Source organism: Hibiscus syriacus, unplaced genomic scaffold, assembly GCF_006381635.1.
Source record: "Hibiscus syriacus cultivar Baekdansim isolate YM2019G1 unplaced genomic scaffold, ASM638163v2 tig00110109_pilon, whole genome shotgun sequence".
In the NCBI taxonomy this organism is placed as follows: domain Eukaryota; kingdom Viridiplantae; phylum Streptophyta; class Magnoliopsida; order Malvales; family Malvaceae; genus Hibiscus; species Hibiscus syriacus.
In genome coordinates this window covers 1002941-1022723 of record NW_024062593.1, presented here as the reverse complement: position 1 = coordinate 1022723, position 19783 = coordinate 1002941, and the positions used below count along the sequence as shown (strand labels likewise).

The window sequence follows — 19783 nt, the reverse complement described above, 5'->3', positions numbered from 1 at the left end:
TTGGGTTATAAAGGGAGTTGTTTCTGTGACTGGACACAAAAGGCGAGGTTTGGAGCCGTATGTGTTTTGCACTGTGCTTGCATGTGACTTGTACACCTATACATTTAAAATTTTATGTTAAAAAAATTAATTTATAAAATTTTAGAGACAAAATAAATTATCAACAAAAAATACAACAAAAATCTCTAAAATATATGAAAATCTGAAATTTTCAAGGACAATAGCCCCCTCCATGTATGCATAAGCAACTCAGAGACAAACGCGCAATGACCTAGTATTAAGTGCACCAATGGTTTGGTATAGGAATTTATATCATCAAATACAAGTTCATTGATGCTAACCTCAGATTTGGTCCTGAATGAGAAACAAGTGGGGGTACGTCTTCCTTTCCATGTTCCAACTGCAAAAGAATTTAAGGCTTCTTCAATAGGTTAGTGTAAAATGAACACATTCCAGAAGAGTTCAACAAAGAAAAGGGGGTCATTGTAGTGTATAAAGTCGGATACTTGGATCAGCTAATGGAAAGGTAGTTTTGATTAAAAAAAGAACTGCGAATTGTACTGCAATAACATGGCAAATGAAATTTCAAGGTTCGAAATCGGTTCATTTGCCTCTGTTAGTACTAGGAACTATGCTCCTCATATTCAGCTGGCATCTAATGAATTTTAAAAGTTCGTGGTTCATGCCTACAAGCTAACATTCACTTTCTCAAACACTGCAAAATATCACATTTTAGTATCCAAGACATTCACGGGCTAAAGACATTATGTTTGCCAGCATATAGGCAGAGTTATTATAACATTAAGGCCATCATGAAATTTCAATCATATTAGACAATTCGGCAGTGAAATATACCTGACACCTGGATCCATATCGGCAATGGCCAAGTTCCTCCCAAGCCCTGCAAATTTCTGACTTATAGAAACCAGTACTTCCCGAAGATGAAGACCCGATCCTATGATATTAGTATCAGAAGCAACAAGAACTCCGTCCATTACAAACACATCTTCGTCCACCACCTTCAGTGGTGTCTTCTCCGACTGTGGCGAAACCGATGATCTGAAGCAGCTCTTCCCGGAGGAGCCGCTGTGGCCGGTACTAGATACTGAATTGGAGCGTAGGTACTTGATGAGGTTCTCCGGTGATGAATAGTAGTTGCCACGGCTTCTTTCCGGAGTCGTCGCCAGCTTCGGAATGTTGCTGCTCTTCAGGACGTTGAGTTTGTTGCTTTCATTGTAGAAGTTCGAGTCCATTGAATTTGAATCTCATCATTTCGTATTAACCATCAATTATCAGCAAAAGAAAATTTGTGAAATATAATTGAAATGGTTTAATGATTTTTAATTAAGCACCGGAGTTAATTTTCTGGTGACTTCCCGATTCTCTTATTATTTAAAAAATAAAGTTATTCCCGCCAAAAAAGTTGATCATCAGTCTTTTTAGCAACAAACTGGATTCGATGCGATGAAACTGAATCATACTCTTCGCTGAAAATTCAAATTTCACAAAAAGAAAACATCAAATCATTTTGAAAGAAAACTTTCGACGAACATTTAATTGCGAAATCTAGAAGCATAGTAACTAGTAAGATGAGGCGACAAGTTTCGTTTCTATAACAGAAAAGGAGAAACAGATCAAGAACGTTACATAACACAGAAAATCAAACTGAAGATGATGAAAAAGATTCAAAACAGAAAAAAAAAAGTCGATGCAGTTCAACCAATTCGATCCAAAATAAAAGCAGCAGCAACGCTATATATAAAAGAATTGTGCATTCATTCAAATAAAAAAGACGGTAATCATTATATCAAAAATGAGCTCATAAAAAGCATTAGAATCGAAAAACCAGAATGGAGAAAGAAATTCAAAGTGAAAAATCACCTAAACGAGAGTAGCGTTAGAGAATTTCAAAAGTGATAGGCGAAGGTTGAATCTTCTGAGGAAGTTGAAGGGGAAAATTTTGTTTCTCTTTGCATATATATACTGTTGCTGTTGGAAGAGGGAAAGAGGGACAAAGAAGAGCACAGCGCCAAGTAAGCAAAGTACAAAAAAGATCCAAGTTTGGCTGAAACCAGGGATATAAGCCCCTTGGATAATGGGAAAATTGCTACAATAACCCCTCCCAAAAACAATAACTTAGATTAAATCCTTTAAAACTTTTAGTTAAATGAAAATTTTGCATTTTGGCTCCCAAAATTTTATAATTTAACTCAGCCCAACTCGAACTTATTGGCTTCGCCCCTGGCTGAAGCATTTTCCATTAATAACGTTATCAACAACAACAAAACAACCACCATAGGCTAATGACGGTCTATTATAACAATTTCGGAACATAAAAGATTACAACATGCATATACGTACCTAGTCTTTTGACAGCAACCAATTTTTATGAACAATTTCACTGTCCCAATAACAACACAGGAAACCAAACCAAATTTCTACATGTGACATATATTTTGACTTCAAATTCCATCAAAGGGGTTCGTGAGATTCACGCCAAGCAAGGACATGAGACCACCACCATGGACCCTACCCTCCGGAATTGAGAAGTCATTGTTGCCACCACCACCACCGATGTCCATGTTGTATCCATTTCTTCCTTCCTCTTGCTTCTCGGCATCGAAGAAACTCGAGTAAGAGGAGGAGGACTTCATAGATAAAGGAACCAATACCTGAGGCGGCATGAGTTGTTGCCTTTTTGTTGATTTGTCCAGGGAATCAATACCATCAGAAATAACAATAGTCCCTGAGGATGGGTGATTGTTGTCCCGGCTGCTTCTTGTGGCTGCTGCCGTTGATACAAGCCCATGGAAAACTCCAGGTGCGATGTGTCCTCCCTTGCTTGCCTCTCGCTCTTTTACCATACTGCTGTGAGCAGCACATAGACCGCTCCTGCCCCTTGCGAATTTCTCACATTTGCTCTTCCCCAAGAGCATCTTTTTCCACCACCATAGGCCTTGCAGATGTCTGTGCTTCCTTGGGCGCTCTTGATACAATTCTCAATCTTGCATCGCTTCCCACCACCATGCCTGACACAACAATCAGTTCGACCGTGTGCACTCTTTGTACAGCTTGGCACAACACACCGCTTCCCACCACCATGTGCAACACAGAATTTGGTGCTTCCAGGCACACTCTTGGGACAAATGCCACCACCGTTGTAGAGGCAACGTTTTCCCTCACCATGTCCTTTGCACCACAGCGTGGTTCCTTCAGCACCTTTGGTACACCCTGCGAATATACAGCGTTTCCCACCACCATGGGCCTTGCAATTACTTCCCTGAGCACCCTTAGCGCATCCCTGGAACTGGCAACGGCGTCCACCACCATGAGAGATGCACAAACTAGCATGTCCTTCGGCACTACGTGTGCAACCTTCCACCTTTCACCTCTTTCCCCCACCATGTCTGATGCAAAGCCCCAATTACCTCGTGCTGCCTTCACGCACCCTCCAGGAATCTGCCTCCTCCATGTGCTATACAAAAATCTGTTTTCCCCTCGGCACTTTTAGTGCAGCCCAAGTGTTGGCACCTCCTCCCTCCACCATGAGTCTTACAGTAGGCAGTGCGGCTCTCAGAACCTTTGTTACACCCTGGTGTTTGGCATCTTTGTCCTCCCCGTGACCAATACAAAGACCAGATGCCCCTCTTGCTCCTTTTGAGCAGCCAGCAAACTTGCATTTCTTTGAATTGCTTGCTCGATTATCTAAGGACGTCATAGAGGTGGTTTGCTCAGACAGAGTGTCTACAGAAAAGTCACTCTGAGAAGAGGGCTCGCAACTTTGATGAAATTGATGAGACTGAAAAAGTCTTGTGTCTGAACCAAAGCTTTGCGACTTTCCATTTTCGGAGCAAAGAGGAGTGATGGCATATAACCATCAGATTTCTTAGTCGAAGTTGAACCCTCATCGACAATAGGTATCGAAAGTTCACTATCTTCCGCAGAAACCTGGTTTGGAAGAGGTATAGTAACATCAGTTTCTATTGACAGAGGACATTCTAACTGTCCCATACTTTCCTTAGTCCCACCAGATAGGCCAAGTTTTAGGAGTCGTCCTCAGGTGAAACTCCACGGGTGAATAAAGCTGTTGTTGATTTGTTCTTGCTTAGACCAACATTGTAATAGTTATCCAAGTATACACTTGGAGTCGGTCCTAACCCCAGAACCAACCTGCAGCCGTCATCAGCTGCACTAGAAAGATCAACATGAAGATTCTTTGAAATAGTTCCACATCTGGCCTTGTTGCTTCCTCCGTAACCGATAAAGTTCAGGCATAGGATAGTATCACCAAAATTTTCATTTTTCGAGAGTTCAGATACATGAGAAAACTGTGCATTCTTATTCAAATCCATACCCTTTATAGATGCTGCAAACTATATCACTAAGAAAAGATGCCAACCTTACAGAAAAGTATTTAATACATGACCGATAAATATATCCGAAACGTTCCTCCTCCACTTACAAACCCTGATGTATCCGCTCGGTCCATCTTATAAACTATCTACGCAACAGCAAAAACTTCAATTATGTGAAAGCTTAGTTCCCAATGAATCTGACAACGTTTCTAGGAACAAACCCTTTGATCAGAACATTCAAAGTGGACGCAAAGAGATATCTGGAGCGTCTCTTGCTCCATATCGACAAATAGGTCGGCTTCATTAACCCTAACAAGAATAAACAATCAAAGTAGCACAGTCAAGCATTGCTTAAAGCAAGCATATTAACAAATCAACAACATACAACATTCTATCCAAGGATAGAAGATCAAACATGCGTATGATCACCCTGTTCAATGATGCACTAACAACAATTTCAGGACAGACGTTGACGTCTACATCGCAAAATGAGATTAATACGGTTACATTAAAAACAAAAATAGGATTGCAAAGTTTATAAAAAAGGTATCAACACACAAGCACAAGCAATTCCCAATTTGAGCCAGTAGCCTTATAGTCTGTGATTGAACCTTGAGATCCCAATAAATGTTGGGTTTTCAATTACATGTTTAAATTTTGATCGCCAACAACATGCCTATCTATTGTCAGGCTGATCCCTTGGTACTAAATTCAACACCGTTGATGTGAAATCCAAAATCTCTTCAAAGTACAAGAATTTAGACATAAGAGATGTTCATATACATTAGACACTGATACAATTAAAATTAAAACATTAATCTTAAATAGGATATCTAAACCCCAAATTCCACAAATAATTCAAGACTTGAGCTTCAAGAACCAAATAGAATCATTCAAATACAACACAGAAACAATGCTATGGAGAAAGCTATGAAAACTAACTTTCCATCCAGTAAAGACCAATGACTAAACCAATGAAAATTAACCAAACTCTCTTCTTTAATTTTGTTAATATTATTAATACCATCCAAATAACAGGGCTATGAAAAATATAACAGCTCAAAAACCATGCATGGCTCAAAAACCTAACCCTCATGTAAGAAACACCGTGAAAAATCGAAATTCAGAGAAGACATGGAGAAAGCTGAAGGGTATGACTAAAGACGTGGTTAAACAGAGCTGGAGAATCTTTTTAAAAAAGAAAAAAACAGAGAAAATTTAAATGTTTGTAAGATAAACCGACGGCTCTAACGATTTAATTTTAAAATTATTAATATGAAAATTGTTGGGGAGAAAACAATTTAATGCCAAAAATAGCCTTCGATTGTCAATAAGGAAGTGACTCGGTCGGTACAGCCTCGCAAAACACAAACGCTTATATTGGGCGATGCATGGTTTTCCTTACGGAAAAAGACTAAGCTACCCTTAATACGGAGACCGTCCTCGGAAGCTTATGGAGTGCAAAAACGTCAAGTGAAAAGTGTAGTTGTTTATAGGGTAAAGTATACATACAGACCCCAAACTATAAATCGTTATTTTATTGAGTCTTTCAACTATTAAAAATTATAATATGGTCTCTCAATTATAGGATTTTATTTTGCTGAGTCCCTCAACTATTAAAAGTTACGAAATACTCACTTCACTATTCATATGTTCTAAACTTATCATTTTCTGTTAAAAATGATGACATTCTTAGCTGAACGTTAATTTGCTGACTGAGATATGATAAAATATAGTCCTAGAATCTCAAACAACTATACAGCTCAAATGGTTCGAGATCAAATTTTATCATATCTTAGTCAACAGGTTAACGTCCGGCTCAGACGACTGTCAATTTTTTAACCAAAAAAATGTCAAATTTGGGACATATGAATAGTTAGATGACTACTTTATAACTCTTAATAATTGATGAACTTAACAAAGCAACGCTCTAGAATCGATAATTATTTTATAACTTTTAATAATCTAGGGATTCAACAAAATAATACTCTACAGTCAGGGACCATGTGTGTACTTTAACCTTTATATATATATATTATATATCATTTTATTTATTTCTTGGGAATTGTCTCCCTCGACGACGAATTAGAAGAGAAGTAGAGTGCTCTTATCGTTTAAAAAAAAACACATTAGTTATCAGAGATAATTATGAGTATAATTATTTATTTTTTATACATTTAATTTAATAAAATTTATTAATTGTAATAATTATTTAAATATGCAACTAATACATGATGTTATATCAAGAGCATTAGGAAAAGATTATTTATATATATATATATTAACAAATCCTACTTTGTAGGGGCTCATGTAGATCGAGATATCATGTTAATTTTCATTATCTTTTAAATTTTTTAACAAAATTAATTTATTTTTAAGGACGAGTTTGTAGAGAAAAAAAAGATTCTAGAGTGTAGCCCTCAAATGAAAGACGATATTTTAAGGGCAGCATAATCATTTTACAGAGTAGTGGATGCTTCCTTTTATATTTTCAATTTGGGGTTTCGGAATGTTCAACTTTCAACAATTGGTTACACTTGAAGAAAAAAAATGAGAAAATTGCTAATAACTCCCTCAACTTATTCCAGGCTCTATTTGCCATTCCCTTACTTGCCTTCGGCGAAAGAAAATAAGAGGAGGATTTCCAAGAAAAAAATCACGAGAAATTTGAAAAAGTTTCTTTTCAAGTCCCCACAGTTAATGAGTGTTTCAAGCTCCCAACATGTAGCACGTGTTGTCCCAATGCAACTTTCCGGCTCCCAAGCTCATCGACCACACTCAAATCCTTGCAGACATCAACCTTAAACCTTACCAAGGTCTCCGATTTTGCCGTTAACGAAACTTTCTCGAATCCTAACAAATGCTTTCGGGGCGAATTGTGCACCGATGGGGGAGAGGAGAACAAGAACACCGTGTGGCTTCCGTCGTATCTTCCTCTGTTTTGAACTCGAAGATGAACGTCGAACGCTAGATTTTTACAACTTTGTTCGGCTGTTTCGACTGATTTGCATTCGGATGAGCGGCATACGTGGTCTTCCTCCAAGGGGATCGATACTAGTGTAGGTGCTTTGGCTAATTTATGGCTGAATGTGGTGTAGCTTAGCCCATCACCAAATGTATAAATGGTTTCCCCAGTGTAGAACCTGTATGTCCTGCCCGGGTAGCCATTTAACGGATTCGGTCTCATGTTCATGTTTGTCATTGGGACCTTATCGACATACGATTGTGGATACCATGTCATCGGCAGCCTTCCGCTTGGATTATAATACCCGAAAATTACATCCGCAATGGCAGCTCCACCGGCTTCGCCAGGGTAACCGACCCAAAGGATGCTTGTGACTTTCGGATCATTTTTCGCAAATGATATATCGAAGCCTCCCCCGGACATTATGACAAGAATCACGGGTCCCTTTGCAGCCTTTGCAACTTCGGTTACTAAAAGTGGTTGTTGTCCGGGCAAAAGAAGGTCAACTCTGTCGAAGCTTTCCCTTTCAAGAGACTGATCTATGCCCATCACAAGTACAGTGGCATCAGCTGAGGCAGCTGCTTTCTTAGCATCGTCTACTTGGGCAGTGCCACAAGCCACATTGGTGCAGCCTGGCACGTATGTTGTCGCCACTGATGTCGTTAGACCCTGCAATGGTGTCGTATATTTGCACGGAATGCCTGCAAAACCGTTTCAAATTTTACGGATTAATAACCTTAAACATGTTATTTTGTAATTCCTAGCAACGGACTGCATTACCTTCGTAGTTTCCGATCATGGTCTTTGTGACATTAGCATTGGGTCCGATAACTGCTAACGTTTTGATCATGGTCGGAGATAGAGGCAATGATCCGGCTTTGTTTTTGAGCAACACAATCCCTTGTCTCGCGGCTTCACGTGCCAACTCTTGATGCTCGGGAGTACACACGTCTTTGGGGCCAAGTTTACCGTAAGGTTGTTTGCTGGGATCACCGTCGAAGAATCCCAGTCGCATTAAAGTGGCGAAGTTGTTCGATATGGCCTTATCAATGGCCGACTCATTCAAAAGCCCTGCTTTCACTGCGGCTTCAGTGTGTTGGCCAAGGAATGTTCCACAGTTGAGATCCAACCCTAAGAACATTGATAACATTTCGCAATTAGTGGAACATTTGTTCTTCACTAATACTCGAATCCGAGTAGCATACTAAAGAAGACATGAGAGTTACCTGCCAAAATTGCTTTGGCCGCGGCTTCCTCTGGCGTCTTGGTATAATGCTGGTTATTGTAGAACACATCTACCGAGTCGCAATCTGAAACTATATACCTACACCAACCCCAAAGGCATGGTAAACAAAAACACTGCATACAACATATATATATGGTACGAGAAACGAATATATACCCATTTAATTTCCACTGGCCTCGAATAACTCCGGCAAGAAGATCGGGATCCGCGCAAGTTGGCTTACCGTTAACCTGGTTGTAAGAACACATAACACTCGCAACATTCCCATCAACTACACAACTCTTGAATGGTGGTTGAAATGTATCATCCATATCTTGTTGCGTCACCTAACCATCCCCCAAGGCCAATCAAATGACTATTAAAATTTACAAAAACTAGAAGAAATTAAAGAAATTCACATCTCGTTGTGGCGGACGAAAATTTTACCACAGCATTGAAATGGTAACGATCGACGCCTTTCCAGTTATCCAAATCGTAGGCCGTGTAGTGTTTGCAACATGCAGCTACCTTGAGCCTAGAAGGGTCGCCGCCATCCGTTTGTTGCAAACCTTTGACATAACTCGATCCGTATTTGCTGGACAGCAACGGATCCTCTCCCGGTGTTTCTTGCCCTCTTCCCCACCTCGGGTCTCGGAATATGTTAATGTTTGGTGACCAATATGTTAGCCCTGCCAATCCAACGTTGTACATTGCTCTAGCTTCAGTTGAAACCACCTGCATTATCATTGATTCTCAAAGATCAACTTGTTCCGATTATTTACCGTCAAAATTATCTTTAACGACGGATCGATGGGACGAATCCGAACATAGAGTTTAATCTAATAGTAAGTATGGAGTTCGGATTTTGACATTATGATCGTATTCGGAAAAAGAACAACCCTTGGTCATTAATGCAAGCTGGAGTTTAGAAAAAGGTTAATAAAGTCTTATGAGTGATCAAGAAGGTCTTTACTCTTCAGCATTTGGTAACCTGAAAAATTAATTAATCAACTACTTTCTTCAACAAACATATAATTAATTCAATCATGGAACCCTATCTCTGAAGCAACAGCCAGTTCATCATGTTCAAATTTTAACTACTTTCCCACTACCAACATTAAATTTTTCGATACACAAATCCAAAAACTGTCATTAGTATCCGAAATTAGATTTGACTCGAATTGACTCGACTGAAAAGAAAAAAAATGCAAAACTACACAAGAAAAAGGAAGAATTAAGTTATTTTCTTACCCTGCCAATGGCTACAAAGAGAGAAGTGTTGAAGGAAGCTGCGGTCGTGATGACCTGAGGGAAGCTCGTGGCACCGGGGACCAAGCCGGTAAACTTGGTGCCCGGACCGACGTTGGAGACTCCATGTAGAGCCTCGGACCACCATTCGTATTTCGGTATCCCAAGCCGGCTAACGCTCCCGGCACCATTCACAAGGAAAATAATTTTTTCTTGCAATGTAAGCCTTCCAACCAAGTCGGCCACCCGAGCATCGGTCCCCAACGACGCGTCGCAAAAGCCGAAGCTCGCCACTTGCGGGTTCTTAGTAGCATCACAGGCAAAAACAGGTGATGTTTGCGCCGAAACCCGATCCGTGATCAATGACAAACAATGCAAAGAAATGAAGAGGATGAGAAAAACAGAGACCTTCGGTGCTCTGTTTTTCAAAACAGAGAAATCGAAAGATAACATTTTTGAACCCCAAAAAAAATCTAGAGGAACTTAGCCACTTAGGCTTTCCTCGAGAATCAGGGGAGGGAAGGGTATGAGAAAAGCTGGCAAAGCTTGTGTTTTTTTATAGGAGAGAGAGAGAGAGAGAGTTACAAAACACACGTTGTATTTTAGTAGCCCGTGATGGGAACCGGGTGTAAAAGGCATTAAATTTCCATTAAGGGTTGTTTTTTCTCGGCAGAAGAGAAAAATAAACCCCAAATTTTCAAGGGAATCCAAGAGATTTTTTACCTTTCAATAAACAAATGGATAAAAAATGGAGGAGTCCGTGAAGGGTTCATCTGTTTTTTGTTAAGTCAATCAAAGCTGTTGTATTTTGGAAGGACTCGCATGCATGGGTTGTTTCTTGGTACAGCATAGCAGTAGGTTCGAAGCTTTTATTTATTGATTATGGATATGTGTACGTAGAGAGTAGAGTCGAGTAAGGTTAGAGTATAGTAAATTGAGATTCTTTGGGCCTGTTTTTCTGGCATTTCTGTAACTCACGTGAGGGTTTTGAGATCAATTCCTTCTTTACTTTAACCTTTTGAGTTTTTACAATTTACCTTCGCTTTGAAGCTTTAGGTTAACATCTATCCTACATGTAAACCTCGTTCACAAATAAATTAAACCAAGGTTAAACATTGAAATGAAATCTTAATTAACAATTTTACATCAATTCTTGTATTCAATTTTGTATTAATATAATGATGTATTACATGGCAAAGAATGATTGATTGATACAGAAAGGACATAATGGTGAAATTCTTTTACATAATTCGACATTAAGTGAACATGAACATAAATGTTAGTGAGTTCGAGGATGACATGGTCCGGTCTTATTGATGTAATTTTTAAAATTAATTATTTATATGTATATTTGAAATAGTATTTAAAACGAAGCCTGGCGTCTCATTTTGGGTAACCTTGTGATATCAGAAACTGAATCCTGATTGGTCTGTGAGTCAAGGCTGGAGAAAAAGAAAATAGTATTTAATTTAATTGATCAAATTGTGGTTTAGTCCCTCTACTATAATCAAAATTTGAATATATCATAATTTGATCGTTTCCTATAATGTTATTTTTTAGTTCAAATAATTAATATGGTTAAATTGCTAATGTGGATTGTTTTTAAGAAAAAATATAATTATATTTTTAAGTAAAATAATTAATTATTTGAACTAACTAATAAAATTATAAAAGCAAACAGATTACATTATGCATAATCAAGTATAGGAACTAAATATTAAATATAATCATAGTAGAGGGATCAAATAAAAAAGAATTATGAAACATTTAACTGCAGGGACTCGTAGTCGTAGGCTTGTAGCAGGGGAGGCGCGTGGGTCCAGATGGAAGGGAGAAACAGGTCCATCTCGTGAGTCGCGTGTCATAAACGGCGCGTGAAAATATTTTAAGAAAAGTGACATGCAAGTTGCATCTGCTTTGACAGTATATCATGTGATGCGTAAACTATATACGTTGTATTTTACTCTAATTATAAAATTAGCTGACTATATTATTATATGTAATGGGGTAAGAGGAGGTAGTATAGTAGGCTGCCCCCAACGTCAGGTTGAGAGCAGTTTCTGAGGGAGACATCCGATAGTTAGAATTATGAATTGCCCACCGTGAGACTCGATTTCACGACTACAAGGTTAAGAGCCTTGCGCTCTATATTTTACTCTAATTATATCTATTTATATTTGTGATTAGAGTTCATAAACCAAGAGATTTTAGTAATTAAATAGATAATTATTATTTTAAAAAGTTTTGGATTTGAGCATGTGTCTATAAAAGTGTTAGAACGTTCATTGTTAAGTGGTTGAAAGTCTTTCGAACATATACTACTTTGTAATCATCTCATACTAATAAAAAATAATAGAATGACCAAAATATAACCAAAGTGATAATTAGAGAGACTAAACTATCTCTTTCTATTTATCTATTGAAAGATATTAAATACTTAAAAATATTCAATGTTACATATATGTATATGTAATATGTCAATATTACCACAAAATCTTAATAAATTATTGTAGAGACTAAATTTGAAAATACATAATACATGTACCTTATACATAATTTGACCAAATGGGGTATCCCATAGATTTTTATTCCATTTCACATGGGAAGGATAAAAATGAAAAAGTTATGGTACAGTCCTTGAAGTTGTCAATATTGTTCAACTTGCCAGGCATAATCATTCCCCATATACAACAACAAAAGAAGATGAAATCCTCATGAACCTAATAATGGCTATACCTTTATCTCTAGTTGGGAGTTGGGAAATGCAATATATTAAATACAGAGTTAAATGTATAATTTTGTATTATAATTTTATAAAATTTTAAGGGATGGAGAGCTTATAAAAGTTTAGGAGAACAAAAATAAATATAAAAAAATATCTAAAATATATTAGAATTCAAAATTTTTATGAGGAAGACTGCAGCCACCCACTCTCCCTCAACCTATCTCTAACTAAATATATAAAATTAATTTTTAATTTAAAAGTTAAACCTATTTATTTTCTATTTAAAAATACCAATACAAAAGACAAAATTATGTTGTGTATGTGGTTCTTACGTAGACGTAGACACCTTATCATCCAGCTAATTAAAAACTATTAAAAGAAGTGTTAATGTGAAGGGAGATAGAGATTTAGATTTGCTAACTTAATGCATGTTAAATGATTATATTATTATTATTATTAATTAACATGGTAATCAACTTATATTGTTAATAAAATAATTTTCATATTTTTTACAAGTAAAAAGATTTATAATATTATTGATTTTAATGATTAGGTACTGATATTTACATTCTTGTGATTTTATTTAAGGTGTTAACCTTATTTCACGTTAAATTATTAAAAATAGGAGATTAAATAATATTTTATCTCTTGAAATTAAGTTTAAATATAATTTTAATATTTAATTTTTTAATTCGATTCGACTCGTGAAAAAGTACATATAAAGCGGTTTGCAAGACTAGGGTTTCTCTTCGTTTCCTACACTTTTAATATTATATATCGAAGTTCACTCGAAATTATAATTTTTAGATGTTGTAATTTTATCAATATCAATTGAATTAACTCAATTAATTATATAACATAATATTATATATATATATATAAGAGAAAATAACCTCAGTGACAAAAAATGCCTTATAATATACGAATTTAACCAACTTTTTTTGGATTTGCCAAAATGATCAACAAATTCGCAACGAGATCTCAAATTCGCAACGCGAATTCCAATTTCGCAACCCAGTTTCCAATTTCTCAACGTGAATATGTAAATCACATTGCGATTTTCCAAATTCGCAACGCGAAAGTCAAATTCGCAACTGAATTTCAAATTCGCAACGCTAATTTAATTTCGCAACAGGTTTTAGTTTCGCAACACAAATGTTTTGGGTATATAACAATGCAGTAGCATCAACTCATAACCTAAATCCCTAAATCACAACTTATTCCATCTCCATCTATCACTCTCTCCGGCGACATCCGTTCCTATATCCAACGACATCCTTTCCCATCTCTATTTTTTTTACATAATTTTATTTTTATATAATTTTTCAATGATTTCTCTCCCAAATTATCAACTATCAACTTAATAAAGGTATGTTTTTCTCTAAGTTAGTGATGATATCTAGTTTATAGCTCGTTTGTTTAGTAAATTAATTTACAGTTTTTAGAATAAAATCATTTAATGTTGATCATGTTTGGATAGATTTGTGTTTTGGAGGGTCATGGAAGAATGTTCATGGTGTTTTATAATATGTGCCTTTACCCATGAATCTTCAACTAAAACTGTCATTAAAAAAGTTAACTTATGAAACTCTAATGTTACGTGTTGCAAAAATTGAATTTAGAGCCTCTAAGTGGATTTAGGCTATCTTATCTGAGAAAATGTAAAGTTTATTTGTTAACCGACAATGAAGATGTTGAACGATTCATTGCTTACATTAGTGTTTCGCAAGAAGATGATGTTACATTGTATGTTGTTGAACCTATAAGTAGTGAAGTTGGGTCAATAGCGGGTAGTAATCAACTAAGTTCTTCAACCTAAAATTTAATGGTTCCACCACAATTTTATCACCAAGTAAATTTTGTTTCACCACATTTCCAATACCAAACACAATATCAAACACAATCTCAAAACCCACAACATTTTCCTAATCCAAATCCCAATCAACTTTCAGCACCAAATTCCGGTTTTCGTATTGACCAGTTAGACGATTATGAGCCAACAGAAAAAATTGTGAGTACTAGTCAGTATTCATAATTTGATCTTGGTCAATACCCGGACTTTGATCTTGGTCAATACTCGGATTTTGATGATGTGATGGAAGAAGAAACAGACCTTGTATGTAATGATTTTGATATTGGTCAATACCCGAATTTTGATGATGAAACAGCCGCTGTCGTGGAAGATGTTGTTGATGATAATGAGGAGGAAGTTACGACTGTGAATGAACATGTTGAACATCCATTCTGTAATTCATATAACCCTGAAGAAAAAGAAGAAGAAGAATAAGAAGAATAAGAATAAGAAGAATAAGAATAAGAATAAGAATAAGAATAAGAAGTTCTCGAAGAAAGGAAAAAGAAGAAAATGACACGGGAGTATAACTGGAATATGCCAGAATTACTTCAGATACCGGAAGAAGAGTTGTTAAAGATATCAGTTGATTGTTATACAAAAGTTATTCATATCAAGAAAGATGATTATTTTAATACAAAGGAAGACTTGAAGATAGTTTTGTATACGAAATGTGTGGAATATGGCTATCAACTAAGAGTTAACAAATCAAGAAAAGATCATTTCGAAACAAGGTGTATGATTGACAAAAACTGTACGTGGCGTATGATTGCAAAGAGGATAAAAGATTGCGAAATGTTTCAAGTTAGGACTTTTATTGATAAACATACATGTTCAAGAACCCAAGTTTTTCCTCACCATAGACAGGCAAACAAAAAGGTGTTGGGTGGTTTTCTGGCTGAGTTAATGTTTTTGAATGGAAGGGTATATCGGGGACATGAAATTATGACTGACATGAATGCTCGGTTCAAGATTAGTATCTCATATTCTCAAGCTTGGAGAGCCAAATGTTATGCCTTGGAATTGTTGAGGGGGTCTCCAGAAGCATCGTTTGCCCAACTGTCGGCTTATTGTCACTATTTAAAGCTGAAAAATCCAAGGTCGGTAACTCATATAAAAAAAGATAGAGATGGACGCTTTGAGTTATTGTTTATCGCCATTGGTGTTGCGGTTAGTAAATCATTATAATTTTGTTAACTCGTTTTTGTTAGTTGCATGCATTTCACATTTAAATAATTATATTTCTTGTGTATATGATTTTGTAGATTCGTTCGTTTGTTACTTGCATGCGCCCAATTATTATAGTTGACGAAGCACATTTGAAAGGTCGATACCTTGGAGTAAACTTATTAGTAGTAGCCATGGATGCTAACAATGGGATACTGCCAATAGCTTACGGGGTTGGCAAATCTGAAACCTCTGATTCATGGACATGGTTTATGAGGCATCTTAGGGATTGCATAGGTCCTATTAGCAATCTGATAATCATATCCGATAGGGAAACTCAGTTGACAACGCTGTTAGAAGGTGTTTCCTATATGCTTTTCATGGACTTTGTGGTGTTCATTTGTACAGAAATCTAAAATCAAGGTCTGCTGGTATAAAAAATCACAAATAGACATACTGGAAGGCTGTAAAAGCTTATCAAGAAGTGGATTTTAATAAGCATATAAATTATTTAAGACGTGTTTTGCCTCAATGTGCTCAAACACTAGAAGATGTCGGGTTTGAAAGATGGTCAAGAGTACATCAACTTGGATCAAGATATGGTTTCATGACGTCTAATAGTACAGAATCAATCAACGCTCTAAGTCGTCATTCCCGGAAATTACCCATTACTATGTTAATGGAGTTTTTTCGAGCCTCTATTCAACAGTGGTACTACAAGAAAAGAAACCATGCATGTATTATTTCTTTAAATTTGTAACTTATCATATATTTTACTAAGTATTATTTATTTAAATTTACAGGAACATTGGAACGTCGTGTTACACCATGGACTGAAAAAAAGATAACGAAACGTGTTGTGAAGTCAACGTCCTGGAGAGTTGAACCATGTTCAAACAATTTGTTTGAAGTATTGGATAATAACTTAAACGGGCTTGTCGATCTAAATGCAAAGACGTGTAGTTGTAAGAAATGGCAAACATATGGTTATCCTTGTGGCCATGTTATAAAAGTTGCTCTTCATCTAAACCAAGATGATTCAAGCGCATACGCTATGGATTGCTACACTACATAAGTATATCGACAGACTTATGCCGAGATTGTCTACCCATGTCCACATCCTTCTGAGTGGGACATACCAGATGACTTACAAACAGTTTTGCCACCAGTCATGGACAACAGGTTACCTGGCCGGCCAAAAAATCACGATCGTATACCGTCTAAGGTTGAAGAGAAGAGGATATTGACATGTAGTCGGTGCAAGGAAAGTGGTCATACAAGGTTGACCTGTGGATCACCAGTGCCATCACAATCATCTTTTCCTCTACCAAAAAATGGATCCTCATCAAAATCCAAAGCTCATATGGTGCCAAGTAAAAGGAAATCAAAATCGCAATCAAAATCAAAATCTCAATCACAACCGGCTTCACCTTTTGGGACTTATTAACTTAGGTGATTTTTAAATGCAAACGTTGTATTATGTGTATTTTATGTGTGAATGCATACATTTTCAGTTAGACATTCATTAGTAACTTGAGTTTGAACATTGCTATGATCTGTTCGGTTGTTATCATGTTGGGATTTTCTCTTGTGTTTGATTGCTTGGATAGTTGTTCTCTTGCTTCTTCAAGTGTCCTTAGTTTGTATTTATAGTTTGAAATGTGTTTGATGTTGTATATACCTTAATGTTGTATGTTGTGATCAACACGAAAGTTAAATTCGCAACGCGAAAGTCAAATTCGCAACGCAAAATAAGCGTTGGATATTCAAATTCGCAACGCGATAGTCAAATTCGCAATGCGAAATCGCAAACCGAATTTGACTTTCGCGTTGCGAATTTGACTATCGCAATGCTTATTTTGCGTTGCGAATTTACCTTTCGCGTTGCGAATTTACCTTCAATAGGTCTTTTTTACCTTCAACATAATGCAGATTGAAAATTAAACAACAAATCAATTAAACATTGTTGTGGGTACATTATTTGAACATTGTTATGGGTACATTATTTGGAAAAATAATGTTCCAGACTTCGTTAGAAATACCGAATTTGACTTTCGCGTTGCGAATTTGACTATCGCAACGCTTATTTTGCGTTGCGAATTTACCTTTCGCGTTACGAATTTACCTTCAATAGGTCTTTTTTACCTTCAACATAATGCAGATTGAAAATTAAACAACAAATCAATTAAACATTGTTGTGGGTACACTATTTGAACATTGTTATGGGTACATTATTTGGAAAAATAATGTTCCGGACTTCGTTAGAAATAACCCTTTTTCATCGGATTAATTTCGTTTTTGTGGGTATATTATTTGAACATTGTTATGTATAAATTTGTTGTGTATGTATGTTTTGGTTTGATTATATTGTATGTACATTTTCATTCAGATGAGATGGGTTGTGTATAACAAAACAATCTATCTCTTCCATGTGAGTACTTTATTCCAACCATGTGACAAGTGTGACAACCCCATCAACTCACAACTCATCTTTGAACTCAATCAATATTGTCTGTTAGCATGATGGTTCATAAAGCATGTTACTTGAACAGTATGAATCAATTATGCAATTTCCATGTTTAATTTAACACTGCATTTCAAATTTATTTCATATGTAATTGGAGTTTGAATTTAAATTTCAATTTGAGTTTGAATTTCAATATAAATTTCGGCTCCACTATAAATATTAGCCCAAGCCAATATGCATGTTATCATTGATTATTCCTAATTTCCATTGTTTTTTTTCAACTTTAAACGCGAGGGAAATCTCGACCATCGTATTTTTTAGTCAACTTTAAAGCGTCAGAAACGTTTCGGGAGTATGATTTGGGTGGTATACGAGAAATGCAAAAAATGGCAACTAAAAATCCCGATAATTGAGGGCTACAACTTGTAATAATAACAAAAATAATAAGTCCGAAATGCTTCTGAGTACCACCGAAATCATAAGTCCGAAATGCTTCTGATGCTCATCAAAATCCAAAGCTCATATGGTGCCAAGCAAAAGAAAATTAAAATCCAAATCTCATATGGTGCCAAACAAAAGGAAATCAAAATCTACAACTTGAGTTTGAACATTGATATGATCTGTTCAGTTGTTATCATGTTGGGATTTTTTCTTGTGTTTGATTTTTTGGATAGTTGTTCTCTTGCTTCTTCAAGTGTCTTTAGCTTGTATTTATAACTTGAAATGTGTTTGATGTTGTATATACCTTGATGTTGTATGTTGCGATCAACGCGAAAGTTAAATTCGCAATGCGAAAGTCAAATTCGCAAACTGAAAATCGCGTTGCGAATTTGACTATCGCAACGCTTATTTCGCGTTACGAATTTGACTTTCGCATTGCGAATTTAACTTTCGCGTTGCGAATTTGTACCTTCAACAGGTCTTTTTTGCCTTCAAACATAATGCATATTGAATTTTTTAGAAACAACAAATCAACTTTTGTAAATCAATTAAACAAGCAAAAAAATAATTCTTATTTACAAATCAAATTAAACAAATCAACTTTTACAAATCAATTAATCAAAAAATAAATCTTATTTCCTCATCAATTAAACAAATCAACTTTCAATATAGAATTCAATTAAACAAAGAAAAAAAGTGTACCCCAGACTGTTGTTTATACACAAATACATTTCACGTAGCTCACTTCAGGATTAACCTGCAGAAACCAAACATTTGCTCAAACAACACTTTATATACATCTAAAACCAACAAACAGCAAATTACTGAATTCTAGGTACTTAACCAAATATTTTCAAACCAATTAAAGAATACATATAACAACACTTGCTCAAACTTACCAATTGTTTATGTACAACTTTCAGCACGCGGATGCAGGTAGGCAGCGTCTCGCATATATCGATCTGGCCATATAATGCCGAAACCACAAGCCTACTGCATCTCTATCTCTATCTGTGGGAGGTAGATACTGTATACTTCCTGTCGTCAAACATTCCAAGCACAAGCATACGAGAGGACCACAATCCCCTCTGGCTCCCTGCATTTGTTATGGCGCAATCTCATCTCTTATCATTGTAATTTTGAACTTCTTTGGCTTATTGTTTCCAGAATTTGTCCAATAATCAAGCGCATTCAAGTATTTAGCCAAATGATCGCTCCATCCCTTTGTAATAATATCTCTCAAATCAGACAATGGTATGTAATTCAACATGCTGTCATATACCATTGTCTTCAGGGATGGGAGCTGAAGCTCAACGAGAAGCCAATGACGACGTTCCA

The 19783-nt window shown here is 36.3% G+C and overlaps 2 protein-coding genes and 1 pseudogene across 3 annotated transcripts; all 3 read right to left on the bottom strand.

Moving 5' to 3' along the window:
* Nucleotides 1-323: 323 nt before the first annotated feature.
* Nucleotides 324-13722, bottom strand: LOC120214969. Of its 2 annotated transcripts, none has more exons than XM_039212765.1 (3): nucleotides 13716-13722; nucleotides 856-1264; nucleotides 324-400 (listed from the first exon to the last, which is right to left on the bottom strand). In XM_039212765.1, exons 2-3 carry the CDS (start codon nucleotides 1251-1253, stop codon nucleotides 343-345), a joined length of 456 nt encoding a protein of 151 aa, XP_039068696.1. In that variant the 5' UTR covers nucleotides 1254-1264; nucleotides 13716-13722; the 3' UTR covers nucleotides 324-342. The 2 variants fall into 2 exon arrangements, with proteins under 2 accessions (XP_039068696.1, XP_039068695.1); XM_039212764.1 differs by lacking the exon at nucleotides 13716-13722 and adding an exon at nucleotides 1881-2039 and having other exon boundaries at nucleotides 856-1265.
* On the bottom strand, nucleotides 2352-3921 carry LOC120214966 (annotated as a pseudogene).
* Nucleotides 6844-10261, bottom strand: LOC120214964 (beta-xylosidase/alpha-L-arabinofuranosidase 2-like). Its single transcript, XM_039212760.1, has 6 exons — nucleotides 9797-10261; nucleotides 8993-9280; nucleotides 8723-8892; nucleotides 8547-8644; nucleotides 8101-8451; nucleotides 6844-8021 (listed from the first exon to the last, which is right to left on the bottom strand). The coding sequence occupies exons 1-6, from the start codon at nucleotides 10244-10246 to the stop codon at nucleotides 7039-7041; spliced, it is 2340 nt and encodes a 779-aa protein (XP_039068691.1). The 5' UTR covers nucleotides 10247-10261; the 3' UTR covers nucleotides 6844-7038.
* Nucleotides 13723-19783: the final 6061 nt, after the last annotated feature.